The 12,855-nt window shown below is 36.6% G+C and overlaps 3 protein-coding genes across 6 annotated transcripts in view; 1 reads left to right on the top strand and 2 right to left on the bottom strand.

Moving 5' to 3' along the window:
• The first annotated feature begins 230 nt into the window (after nucleotides 1-230).
• LOC134814750 (dedicator of cytokinesis protein 3-like) overlaps nucleotides 231-12,855 on the top strand; it is a 67,381-nt gene continuing 54,756 nt past the window's right edge. For all 4 annotated transcript variants that reach the window (XM_063822953.1, XM_063822950.1, XM_063822951.1 and 1 more), the window contains exons 1-8: nucleotides 231-339; nucleotides 693-823; nucleotides 1,073-1,225; nucleotides 1,787-1,912; nucleotides 2,193-2,360; nucleotides 2,476-2,639; nucleotides 3,133-3,214; nucleotides 3,661-3,718. In XM_063822953.1, coding sequence (XP_063679023.1) covers nucleotides 294-339; nucleotides 693-823; nucleotides 1,073-1,225; nucleotides 1,787-1,912; nucleotides 2,193-2,360; nucleotides 2,476-2,639; nucleotides 3,133-3,214; nucleotides 3,661-3,718 — 928 coding nt within the window. In that variant the 5' untranslated portion in view covers nucleotides 231-293. The remainder of the gene's footprint in view (nucleotides 340-692; nucleotides 824-1,072; nucleotides 1,226-1,786; nucleotides 1,913-2,192; nucleotides 2,361-2,475; nucleotides 2,640-3,132; nucleotides 3,215-3,660; nucleotides 3,719-12,855) is intronic.
• On the bottom strand, nucleotides 5,810-8,331 carry LOC134814700 (lysophosphatidic acid receptor 6-like). Its single transcript, XM_063822880.1, has 5 exons — nucleotides 8,271-8,331; nucleotides 7,949-8,047; nucleotides 7,388-7,554; nucleotides 6,480-6,663; nucleotides 5,810-6,343 (listed from the first exon to the last, which is right to left on the bottom strand). Exons 1-5 carry the CDS (start codon nucleotides 8,298-8,300, stop codon nucleotides 5,810-5,812), a joined length of 1,014 nt encoding a protein of 337 aa, XP_063678950.1. The 5' UTR covers nucleotides 8,301-8,331.
• LOC134814752 (uncharacterized) lies at nucleotides 9,210-10,919 on the bottom strand. The gene has a single exon (XM_063822955.1). The coding sequence runs from the start codon at nucleotides 10,764-10,766 to the stop codon at nucleotides 9,402-9,404; it is 1,365 nt and encodes a 454-aa protein (XP_063679025.1). The 5' UTR covers nucleotides 10,767-10,919; the 3' UTR covers nucleotides 9,210-9,401.

Here is a 12,855-nt window from a genome sequence, read left to right as displayed (position 1 = left end):
TCATTGATTTTAAAAATTCAATAAAACAAACTTATCAACGATATCACAAGCCCCTGTTTCTCAATCAGAATCTCTAGTATATATACTATATAATAAAGTATTACATAGTATTATGTTAAAACTAGAAAAACAATTTTTAAAGTAGCTACATCTATTAGAAATAAACTGTAAAAAAGTTTTCATTGTATAATTTACTTAAATATAATGCAGACTTTAATAATGATTATCTAAATTTGCTAGGATATAAAATGATGGCGAATATTATGCTGAAGACTGAATGAAAAGAGGAGAGTATGGGCAGATGGGCTCCTGCACCAGATGAGAATTGTTATGGAGTTGGTAAGTTGATAATTTCGTAATTTCTTCCCTAATCGGCCCTAGTAGTGTACATTATGTGTGTTGATGGCTAAAATATCAAACAAACAAAAAATAGGCAACGAAAATAATATGAAATTTATATAATTGATTTACTAACAATTGAGTAAATCATCTAGCTTTATATAACACTTTTGTACACTATTTTATATTGACTTATTACTCATTGGTATACGTATAACTATAATGAATTATATAGAAATAAGAGCTTGATGAAGTTGAAAGTTGAAAGTATTTTTTAAATAGGGTAGTATTGCGTGATTGTATCTCTTGCCACATCAGTTTTAACTGATACTCACATCTATAACGTTTAACAGCAGTTTTCGAGTACAACCTCCACCGTGATCACCCACAATGCTTATTACTTGAGCTAGGTGAGCGAGTGTACATATACGAGGAATGTGATGGGTGGTACAGAGGATGTTCAACCAGCAAACAGCACATTAAGGTGGAGTTATTGCAGTGTTCGAGCGGGGAATTAATTAGAAATTCTTTTTGCTTACAATTTGGATATGGGATAAATTATTTTAAAAGTGATTAAAATGCGCTTGAAATAGCATGAGTTTTGATCTTTAATTGTAACTTCTATTTTATCAGAAACTTTATTGTTATTAGTAAAGTAGTAGGGCAGATTGAACTATTTCATAAGAATTTGTCATGACCACTGACTGAATTGTATAACATTCTCATCCTTCAGGGTATATTTCCCAAATCCTTCGTTAAAATAAAGCCCTCGGTACGGGAAGTTGTCGGGAATCAGATCACAATAATCCCCATAGAGGATCCCATAACTGAGGAAGCGAAGAGTGTTCTGCGGGAATGGCATGAGTTATGGAAGGACTTGTTTACGGTATGTTAGGATCCCATAATTCATGACTTAGAACATAGAATCACTGAATAGGTGGCTTTTAATAATCCCACTCACAATCAAATGGCTTATCTCTACGCTGTACATGCTTTGTTCAGGTAAGAGCTTCATAAATGAATAAAGGATGCACTGATAATAAATAAGTTCACGAATATGATGAATCTGATGAATCTGATGAATATAATTTAATGAACTGGCTCTCATACACCTGACTGGAGCTCATTGCAATGCTTTGCTTACGTATTCTCTCTCTCGGCGTTAATGAAAGTAATAGGACCTGATAATATAGTGCTCCACCTCTTGACAGCCTAACTGCCTCCAGCCTGTAAGATAATCATCTGACATGTCATAATATAGTGGCTTCTCAGCTGATTATAACTTTGTGGTAGCACTATGTTATAGTATCGTGTGTTTACAATTACAGTTTATATCTTCTCCATTTGGTCGGGAACTTAGTAAAGTAGTATATTAATTTATGAATTAAAGTAAATGTAATGTATGCCTACTTTATATCAATATTTAATAAGAATGTTTGCGTTTCAGGAAACATACAAAGATTCCCAGTTATTTAACTACAAAGCAAGAATAGATCTCTTCTGCTCGATCAAGGGAATAATGACGGATATCATCAAGTGCTTGAGTTCCAGCTATTTGGGCGTCCTAGGACAGGTAATAGAGTGGGGGGGGGGGGGCTGGGGGCATGCAATGCATTTTATCACTGGGATTGTATTCGCCGAAAATTAATTTTTTTAAACTCTTTCAACACTAATAAAGTAACAACAAGGATTAAAAAATGTAAGTGTGATTCTGAATATTCTGAGCAGCATTATCTTTGAGAAGACTGCATGCGAAAAAAGAATCGATGATCGATAAAATCTGCTTTCACCCAGTCAAATTACAAAGTGTACAGCTTTAGATCCCTCATAGTTAAATCTGTGCATTCCACCAGAACCAATTGGAAGAAAAGAAAGTGAAGATAACACAGAGTATAGATAACGGTAACCAGCTGCTCAGCCTGGATCTTGTACCACGTGATGAGCATGGCAACAAAGTAAACCCCGTCACCTGCTCGGACATATCTCCCGATCAAAAGGGAGTTCTGGAACTGTACAATATTGTGAGTTTCTGTACTAGACTTTCTTTCAGTTCCTCTGTTGTTTTGGGGGCTGAGTTATTGTTAACTTAAGCTGAGTTATTGTTAACTTAAGAGATGCTAAGATACTTGTTTTCAGCATAAGAAAGTTAACATACACCGGGCCCACAAAGGATCAGACGCAACCAGAACAAACGAACCAGTTCACTTGTTCCTGGGAATATGCCAGTGTGTGCTGCTTAACCAGACTCCATTAGAGGTCTACGCTACCCTCTACAACTTCGACGATAACAAAATGATCAGGTTAGACCTTCTAAATGTTACATCTAAACTGTAGCTAGATATATCTGAGCAGCTGTTGTTTTAGTAACCCAATATCAATATCAATTTGAAGAAGGTAGTACGAGATTTGTAATTTTTTTATATTATTATTTATTATATCTAATATGCATTCCTCAACATATCAATAATGTTATGAAGAACTGGAAGGTTGGGAAATGGGAATGTTGACCGGTAACTTTACTTCCATTCCGCGATGACAGTGATATTAAATAATATTCTTGCCGCTGAATATGATTAAATTACGGAATAATACTCTGTATACATTACCCACTGAGTATTGGCACAGAGCACAAAATATACATAACATGATGTAAATTTACAAATATTTAAGGAATTTAATTCCCGGGCCATTAACATTCCGGAACATTTGAACCATTTTCTTGATCTCTCCCAAAGTTCTGAGATTCAATGTCTATTATAACACTATAAAAAATGATGTCACAATACTTTTCAGTGAGAGGTTTCTTGCTCCTCTAACAAAGAATGGGTTACCTGAGGACAGGGAACGGTTAAACGATATCAGCACCGTTTTTACGGTATGTAACTTAATACCTTGTATATAATGTAACTTAAAACCTTTTAGTTTGTAATCTAATAAAGTTAGTTTGTTGTGAGTTTTAGTATTATGTAAGTTAGTTGTAATGTATTGACTTTATACTCTCACAATCTAACAAGGAGATCAAATAAACATGAACCACCCACTAGTCCATGAGATACTACACAGTACACCGTTATTGAAATATGCTTAGCTATGTAACATAATATCGAAAATAACATAATAATACTGATACATAATATTATATTATTATGTGGACGAACGACTGAGAATTTTAAGATTTCGGTTTTTGAGTTTACTGGCTTCTCCCTTTTTGGAGGTCTGAACTCTGACTTACTAATTTATACATTGGCATGATCGGTATTCAAAATATTGGAGATTATTTAAATATCTAATGCAACATATTAACAGCCCAAATGTTTTCAGGATATCTGCCGAGATGATCTCGTTAATCTTTACATTATTATCCGATACTATCGGCGAGGTAAATATCCTTAGGAATCTGATAAATGTTGACATTTTTGACTGTTTAACATGGCAGTCTGCATGGTTTGCTTAACATCATTGTAATAAACTTCAACAGTTATCCTCAACAGTTGCACTGCTCGTTCCAAAATGCTTCTAGAGCGGTAACAATTTTAAAATAGTTCCATCATCAAAAGAATGGAGCTGCTTGTAATAACTACATCATGACTGCATATTATGTTACAGCACTCCAGTAGTCAAGTTACCAGTTACCACGCCCTATTAAACTGTTTACCACAGTTTGTAATGCTTGATAACAGGTCAACAACACACAACTTTATTACAATACTTTATCAAGATGGTTCATAACATTATTACGGAATACATTTTAAATTGTTTACAATCTCTGTAATATACAAATTAAAAAATGGGTCCCTACATTCTACATTCTGTACATACATCAGACTGACTGACAGCAAAGACGTTGATTAGTATTATATCAGATAATGGACGAATCACCACACACTACACACACACATACTGTAAAACGATCGCTACATACTCGATGATGTGTGCACAGTGTACATCTAGGTGTAATCAGTAACACACTATCACATGTACGGGATATTTGACATCCTACACGGGGAAATACCGGGAATTGTTGAGCTGCATGTGTATCAGATCTATACTGAAATTGTACTTCTAGCATGGTGCAGTATGTACATTATACATTTTGGGGTGTCGGGTTTGTTTCAGTGAGATGGGAGTCAACTAACAAGTATACATTTTCATACATCATGATATCATGGATTATTAGATTGTTATCTGCAAAGTATAGTTAGGTAGTACTAATTAAATTACTTTACTGGGGTATTGAATCACGAACTGAAGATCAATGATTATAGTGTACTTAATCATGTTAAAGCTTCTGTTTAAACTTGTATTTAAATAAAGTAGGGGTCATTGGGGAATAAAAGTTGCCTTGAGGTTGAAGTATTTTCGAAGAGAGGCTAAGCTTGCTGAGTATTTCACCTAGAAGTGACGATTTAACGAAACCAGCAATTGAGAAATAATTGTGAAAATGTAATTTTCGTACCCGTATTCCGTAAAAAATGAAAAGTTTCTGGGAGCCCCTCCTAAATAAATTAAATCATTAATTTAAAAAAATTCCCTCTTTCGTCGGTCTGACCGTCGGAAGCGTGGTAATATTTCAACACTTAGTTTGTGGCTGAGAGAATATGTGTGTGTGGCCAAGTCGACTGTCAATAAACTGTCAAATACTGTTCCAAACCTACAAAATCTTGTGCTGCTGAAATGAGGATCCTGCTTAAACGGCTTTGTAATTGCTGTACTAGAGAATCAAAATGTTAAAATTGAGTCTGTAACAAAATTTTAAGAATTTTAAAATCTACATTTAACAGCTGTACTTGATTTCTGTGCTACATTCTAAAAGCATTCATGTATTCAGCCGGATATGATGTGACTACATGTAATGATTGCTGGAAACAAAGCACCGTGATTTTGACACACCTACAATGCTTCCAGCACGTCATAATGAGACGTGTTTTGTTGAGGTATTTCCCTGACTTACAAATATTAGTACAATGAATATCGTGTGGTTTTGTGCTAGACTACATGTTTACAAAAGTGCGGTGTGTGTCTAGTATTTAACATAGCATGAGCTAGTTTAACGTTTGTTAAACATGAATCCTGCAGAGAGCTGCAGATGAATTGAATATTTGGAGTATACAATATCTATAATCTAGCTGGAAATTGTTTACTAGAAATATTCGAAGTATTACACAATATTTGTAATCTAGCTGGAAATTATCTAATAGAAATATTCGAAATAATGTACAATATTTTTAATCTAGCTGGAACATATTTACCAGACAAAAGGAAAAAGCGATAGGGTTCGAGTCTTATTTCTGCTTGAAAGATTCATGGTACTAAAATCGCGGTGCAAATCGCAGAATATTATTTCTCTCGATTATTGGACACATTATTTGAACTTCATTTCGAACAAGTTTACTGCTTTGAAAGGCCGAGTTGTGTCCAGAACTAAGATATATTAGAAGTGATTTGGTATCTCCCGCTGTAGAGTACCAGTTCACTTCGAGACCATGAGATTATAACGAGAAGAGTTATCTATACTTCCACGTGAGGAGTTAGTCACCCTTGTACCTATACTTCCACGGGAACCTGCTTGATAGCTTGGTAACCTGCTCCTTCTAATCGTACTGTTAAAAACAGCCCCTCTCCTCCTCCTCCTGTCACCTACCCTCCACCTCAGACTCCCCCTCACATTGGGATCCGAGTAAACGTAGATAATAGGGTCAAACACACAGTTTACGTAGTAGAGAGTGACGGTGGACACTTGCGCGCACGTGTAACTCATCCTAACTCCCGCTTCTAGTATGAAGGTTGGAGTGTAGGCCACTACACACATTATTACTATCATACTGGATCTGAAGAGGAGCTTGGTGCAGTTCCTCCCACTCTTGATGATGTTGTAGATGATGATGGCGTACAGGATTGCTATCACGATGAAGGGAGTGATGGTGAAGACGACTGCGTCTAGTCTGTTGATCAACTTGTTTTCACCGTATAACACACAGCGGTGGTAGAACTTCTGATATCTTATCTGAAATAATCAGTTCGCATAGTTGCATATTGCGCATGATACTCGAGTGATCCTTTCATCGAATAAATATTGAAGCCAGATAAGACAAGACGAAACGGCACGAGGGCAAGATGGTTGTAAGCTTTCTTATATTTACCTGGCTGTTTCCAAGATAAAAGTTGATAATCTGATAGATAACCAGTAAGATACAGGGAGTCCACTGAGCAGTTATCATCACAAGGCTTGTTCTGCGTGTTATCCATGATTTGTGCCTCAAAGGGAACACCACCGCTACAAACCGGTCAATTGTTAGGGGCAGCAGGGCCGGGACTTTAGAATACCTGAAACAATGGAATATCAGTATTTTCTTGAAATAAAATGAGGTATTTATATCCCGTTCATATGATTAACCAACAACACAATGAAGCCTGAAGGTGGTTAACCATGACAGAGCGGCTGACTGTGAGTGATGTGAGCAAATTAAGAAAATAGGTCTACTAGTTACAGCGTCCAGATCCACAAATCTTACAACAACAACAAAAAAACAGTCATATTTTTTATTTATCAAATTAAACCCCTCGAATCATTTTGCATGCAGCGCAGCAATTTAAAATACCTGCTATCACTCAAAACATTTGGCAACAAGGATCTTAGTACAAACTCACCAGAATATTCTAGATACGAGAGGGTAAATGCGATCTTATTACAAACTCACCAGAATATTCTAGATACAAGAGGGTAGGTGCGATCTTAGTACAAACTCACCAGAATATTCTAGATACAAGAGGGTAGGTGCGATCTTAGTACAAACTCACCAAAATATTATAGATACGAGAGGGTAAATGTGATCTTATTACAAACTCACCAGAATATTCTAGATACAAGAGGGTAGGTGCGATCTTAGTACAAACTCACCAGAATATTCTAGATACGAGAGGGTAAATGCGATCTTAGTACAAACTCACCAGAATATTCTAGATACAAGAGGGTAAATGCGATCTTAGTACAAACTCACCAGAATATTCTAGATACAAGAGGGTAGGTGCGATCTTAGTACAAACTCACCAAAATATTCTAGATACGAGAGGGTAAATGTGACAAAATATAAGCTCCCTGCCTCCAGGCTCCTCCTCCACACCAGCCCACTTCCTTGATATTATCCCCATACCTCTGAGTAGTCCTATCACTGCAATACAACTCTCACAAACCAGCACGTTCATCACGAACACGTTCTGAGGGATGGGAGACATTGCATGTTTAGTTTTTATCTTACTTCGACATGTTAGGAGTTTATTTTAATCTTATTTCCTAAGTGCAGTCTTAGAAAACATAAACTTTAATCGCGTTGATCTCATTTCAACGAAGACACATACTGCAATAACTCTACAGTAAACCGGCCTTTCGGGTGGAAAATAACCATTATCTAGCATGATGAAGAGTAGATTTATTTCATATAGTAAACTGTAAGTAGGACCAACACTAGTCGTACAGTACGTTAAGTATATTAGTAGTACGTTAAGTAGCTATGATAAGAAGAGGACGTGGTCCTGTATTGAGTAGATTGAGTAGATCTACTAGAGTGAGTAGATCTACTAGAGTGAGTAGATCTACTAGAGTCTAGATAACCTGCTGTTCAGAGAGGTGTATGATGTTGAATGTGATACAGCACACTACCGTTACACACAGTACAAACCCCACTCCTCCAATTAACACTATCACTGATCCCTGGGGGGAGAGATCTGTTATTTTACTGAATTTGTTTTTCACGGTGGTACAAAACTTAGATTATATAGATTAGATCAGATCCTAAAAGTTCCGGAAACGTAAACCGTTTCATTATAATAGTATTATATTTATTTATAATGTGGTAGATCAATAAATTCAAAACATTCCACGCTCGTCTCATTCGAGATAATCTAAAAGTAGCCGTTAAAAAAGCATAACTTACGTTGATTAAGCGGAAGGTACAGACTGCCATTTCGTTGAGACAAGTATTATTGTGGGACTCAAAAATGTGGTAACCCATAACAGAGACTAAATAATATGTAAACGTGAGATAGGTTTAATAAATAATTATAGATAATTTATAAAATAACCCTAAACTGTTTATCACAAGTGATAATGTCTTATCTCCAGAATTTTCTAAGCAATGCGATCAACTGCAAAACACTGCAACTGTTGTAAAAGCTAACAATCCCTGACTACCATGTAATGATAATTAACAATAAAATCAGGAAGCTCCAAATACTATTAATCGCTGAACACATCATGTATTGTAAGAAAAGCAGGAGGTAGCTGGCTATCAGTCTCCATAAAGATAGGACATGTGTCAGTAACTGTGTGGTATAATTAGATAACAGGTCTGATAAAGACTAACATATTGTTACCAGCCAGTGACTTTGATACCCATCTTCTAGACTTATCTGACACTGATTGTCGTGTTATGAGTTATGAGTACTTTTAATGGATATTACTGTTATCATGGTGGCATGATAGTTAATAGTGTATTTGGAGGAATAAGTTAGATGTGAATGTGAACAATGAATCTAAATAATGTTTATTGTTTGTGGGAATTAACGTTGTGAGCTTAGAGCGGGATCCGTGTTCGGACAGTTTAAAGCAAAGATCTAGAATTCTTAGTTTCAAGAACATGTTTTAAATAACAAACAAGTAGTACTGCACCGTATAATAGTGTGAGCTAAAACATAGCCTATTTTAATTAGATCATTATTCATATTTACTTATTTATATCGTCTACAATATTTTAGACGATATTACTATAAAATTAGTATAGACCACTTAAGCTGAACAACTTAAATATTAAATTTCAGACTATGATTTACCCAGTTATCAATTTCAGTTCTCTAATATTTAAGAATCTCATCAGTTTATTGAGCAACTATATTAGTATCTATTTAGTATTTACCTTCATAATAAGCACATCACTGAGTCTATTCAGAAAAAATCAGAAATTTTCTTGAAAGAATAAACAATAGCAGAAAATATCAGAATTGAATAATCTTCTCTTTTTGAGTTTGGTATTAAAGTCCTTATTTGTTTAAAAATCTGAGAAAAATTATCATTGCATCTTCACAAAATATATGCTATGAACATCTAAAGGATATTGATTGTTGTCATCTCCACCTACTTTAGACGAAACATCTGCTGAAATAGAAACATACCATCCGTGCTGGGCCGCAATAGCCATCATTTTGCCCAAAACAGCTCTCATGTGATAGAAAGCAGCACCCTTGGACAGTGCATGAACAATCCACGGCCACCCCTTGATATTTATTTCTAGGTTGGAGTCTGGTAATTTGACCTCGTTTTGAACACCAAACGGATAGAACTGGTGGATACAATCCCTCATTGCGGCACCAACATCAATGGGAAAATCAAGTAGCCGAAGCCTTTTCGTGCTGGTCAATGACAAGCAAGCATATTTGCAGTTCATAGGTGATGGATTTTTCCAGAAGAGAATAGAGGCTTTGTCAGTCAAACTACGGCTTACGTCGATCGCGTAGAGTGGAGTGTATCCATGTTTACCAAAAACTTCCATAATTCGTGAAATACTTCTTCGTGCAGCAATGGCTTCACGATTCGAGCCCGAACGCCAAGGATTGCCACGTACCTTGATCTCTTGGCTACCGTAATAAATCAGCTGTTCTTGAATAGAAAGACCAGCAGCAGTAATAGCCGTCTTCAAGGGTTCAATGAGGTGGTTGCAGTTAATCAACCTAAACCTGTCATTTTTAGACAGGGACAGCATACAGAAATCATTCGGTTGAGCAGAAAAAGTTGGATCGTATACAAAAAAGAAGGAGTCAGCAGTTCCTTTTAAATTACTTGAAGCAAGAAGCTTCCAGTTCAGCCCACCCATCCTTCCAACCAAATTGCATATTGCTTTTCGAGTGTTGATTCCATCTTCTTTAGTCTGACCCCAGTATCCATTTAAAGAAATCTCATGCAGCAACTCACCGTAGGACATAATGTCCTCAGTTTTAGATACACCCTTGGGCCAAGCATCTCCAAGAGCTAGCATAACTGCTTGTTTTATATACTCATCATGATGTAGAAGGACAAGTTTGTTGCTTCTTAATCCCCCAGGAGCAATACAGCAAACTCTATATCGACCTCTATTTTCGTTCGGTATCGCACTCTTTGAAAAGAACCAAGTAGCCTGGTCATGTTCTCTTGCTAAATCACTACTTATGTGCATGTTGTAGCCTAAATTATACATTTCTTCTAACAGACGTAGAGCAAAGAACTTTCCAAGAGTAGCTCTATCTTTTCCTGCCCCAGCTGTAAAAGTGCGACGATCTCCAACATACATCTTTAAAGTACCGTAGTATTCAATAAGAGGACCTCGAGTGGATCCACATTTGGCAGTTATTTCTTGGTCAAGTCTTGTAAGCATTTCTTTCACGTCTGGTGTCACATTCATGACCCTTATCTTGGATTGCAAACATATTGAGATTGCAATATAGGAATCAGGAATTGTGGCCACATCTGGAGGGGTTTTTTTAAATGTGCTAACAACATTACATATGCCTCTGATGCTTCGGGCTCTGGACTTGAAATTCCGATCCCCATATTACCTAAAAATAAAGTTGTAATTAAGTTATTGTTTCATTAATTATTGAACAGTGTTACAGTACAACACTTTGTCAAGTAATGGTAATGCTATTTAATGCAGTGTGAGATACACAAGGCAAAGTATGATCATTCGTCAGGGACATCGATGCCATCTTAATCCTAATTTTGTTTCCTTTTTTTTGTATAGGTTGTATCTTAATTAGGCTATCCATTATCGGTATGAAATCTTTTATCTAGATAAACAGATAAAGATTTAGGTTTTATCTAGATAAAACCGATAAAACCGATAATTTTTCTGCTGAAGGCCAAAGCCTAAATGTTTTCCAAATTTCGCAAAAACTAATTGTCGACTTTTATTACTGTTTACCAGTTATCTTGCTAAAGTACCACTTCCTTTCTTTTGAAAATATTAGAGCATCAGTTTTCTTCTCCGGGGAGCAGAAGTGCACCAGTTTTCTTCAAAACAGTAGACCACCGGTTTTCTTCTCCTAAGAACAGTAGTGTACCAGTTCTCTTCAAAACAATAGACCAAGGGTTTCCTTCTCCTGAGAAAAGTAGTGTACTACCAGTTCTCTTCAAAACAGTAGACCAACGGTTTCTTCTCCTGAGAACAGTAGTGCACCAGTTCTCTTCAAAACAGTTGACCAACGGTTTCCTTCTCCTGAGAACAGTAGTGCACCTGTTCTCTTCAAAACAGTATCTGAGCAAGGGTTTCCTTCTCCTGAGAACAGTAGTGTACTACCAGTTCTCTTCAAAACAGTAGACCAACGGTTTTCTTCTCCTAAGAACAGTAATGCACCAGTTCTCTTCAAAACAGTAGACCATGAACGGTTTCCTTCTCCTGAGAACAGTAGTATACTACCAGTTCTCTTCAAAGCAGTACTAGACCAACGGTTTCCTTCTCCTGAGAACAGTAGTGCACCAAATACCAATTCTCCTCGAAACAGTAAAGCATTTAAAGTGATTCAGTGAACCGTTTTCTTATCCTGTTGATAACTTGGAGCAACAGATTCCTACTCCTGAGGACAATGTTTCACGCCCAGAACACTTACGGAATTCAATCGAGTGCCCTGCCGGTATTTTTGACTCTTGTTAACAGTAACATGCTCGTTCCCGTCTCCAGAATGATTATAAGGTAAAACGCCAGCACCATCAAGAGAACAATGTCAATAACCTTCTCTGGATTTCTACAGTTCATACAGTTCTACAGTTCCAAAGGTATACAAATGTAAATAAACCTCTTAAGGCCAGAGGGGGGGGGGGGGGGGGGGGTAAAATTGGTTTTTCCAGTTTTCACATATTTGATCAGAGCTGCTGGAGACAAACACCCACAATTCTATTGTACAAAATTTTGATATTTGCCTCTGTTCTCGAAATATGAGGTTAACTTTACCCCAAATTCGACACTTTTCGAAAAATTGTCGAATTTGGGGTAAAGTTAACCTCATTGTGGGTGACAGCCCAAGGAACAACTGTGCCAAGTTTCAGCTTCTGGGTGTGGCCAGTATTCTCAACTAAGGGACTTTTAACTTTTTACAGTTTAAGTTAAAGTTTTACATGTAATTACATGTAAACCTCAATATTTGGCGCGCGATATCTTAAAAACGCAAGGTCAGATTTCGGTCCAGGTTTTTTCTTCTTGTTTGTCTCCAGCAGCTCTGATCAAATATGTGAAAACTGGAAAAACCAATTTACCCCCCCCCCCCTCTGGCCTTAAGCTCACATCTAAGTAAACTACCTCTTCTATCATACTAGAAGACGTTTGGGACTGTTTCTTGGATTACTTAGGAAGGCAAAAACACTAATATTTCTTTACAATTTTACGGTATTGTGGAAGTATTTTCGGTAATATCTAGTGAATTTTTATACCGATAAAAATATGTTTTATCTAGATAAACAGATAACCTTTTTTAACGAATTATCGGAGATAATTATCG

This window comes from Bolinopsis microptera, chromosome 5, assembly GCF_026151205.1.
Source record: "Bolinopsis microptera isolate Bmic1 chromosome 5, MBARI_Bmic_1.0, whole genome shotgun sequence".
NCBI classification, from domain to species: domain Eukaryota; kingdom Metazoa; phylum Ctenophora; class Tentaculata; order Lobata; family Bolinopsidae; genus Bolinopsis; species Bolinopsis microptera.
This window is presented reverse-complemented; position numbering and strand designations above follow the sequence as displayed.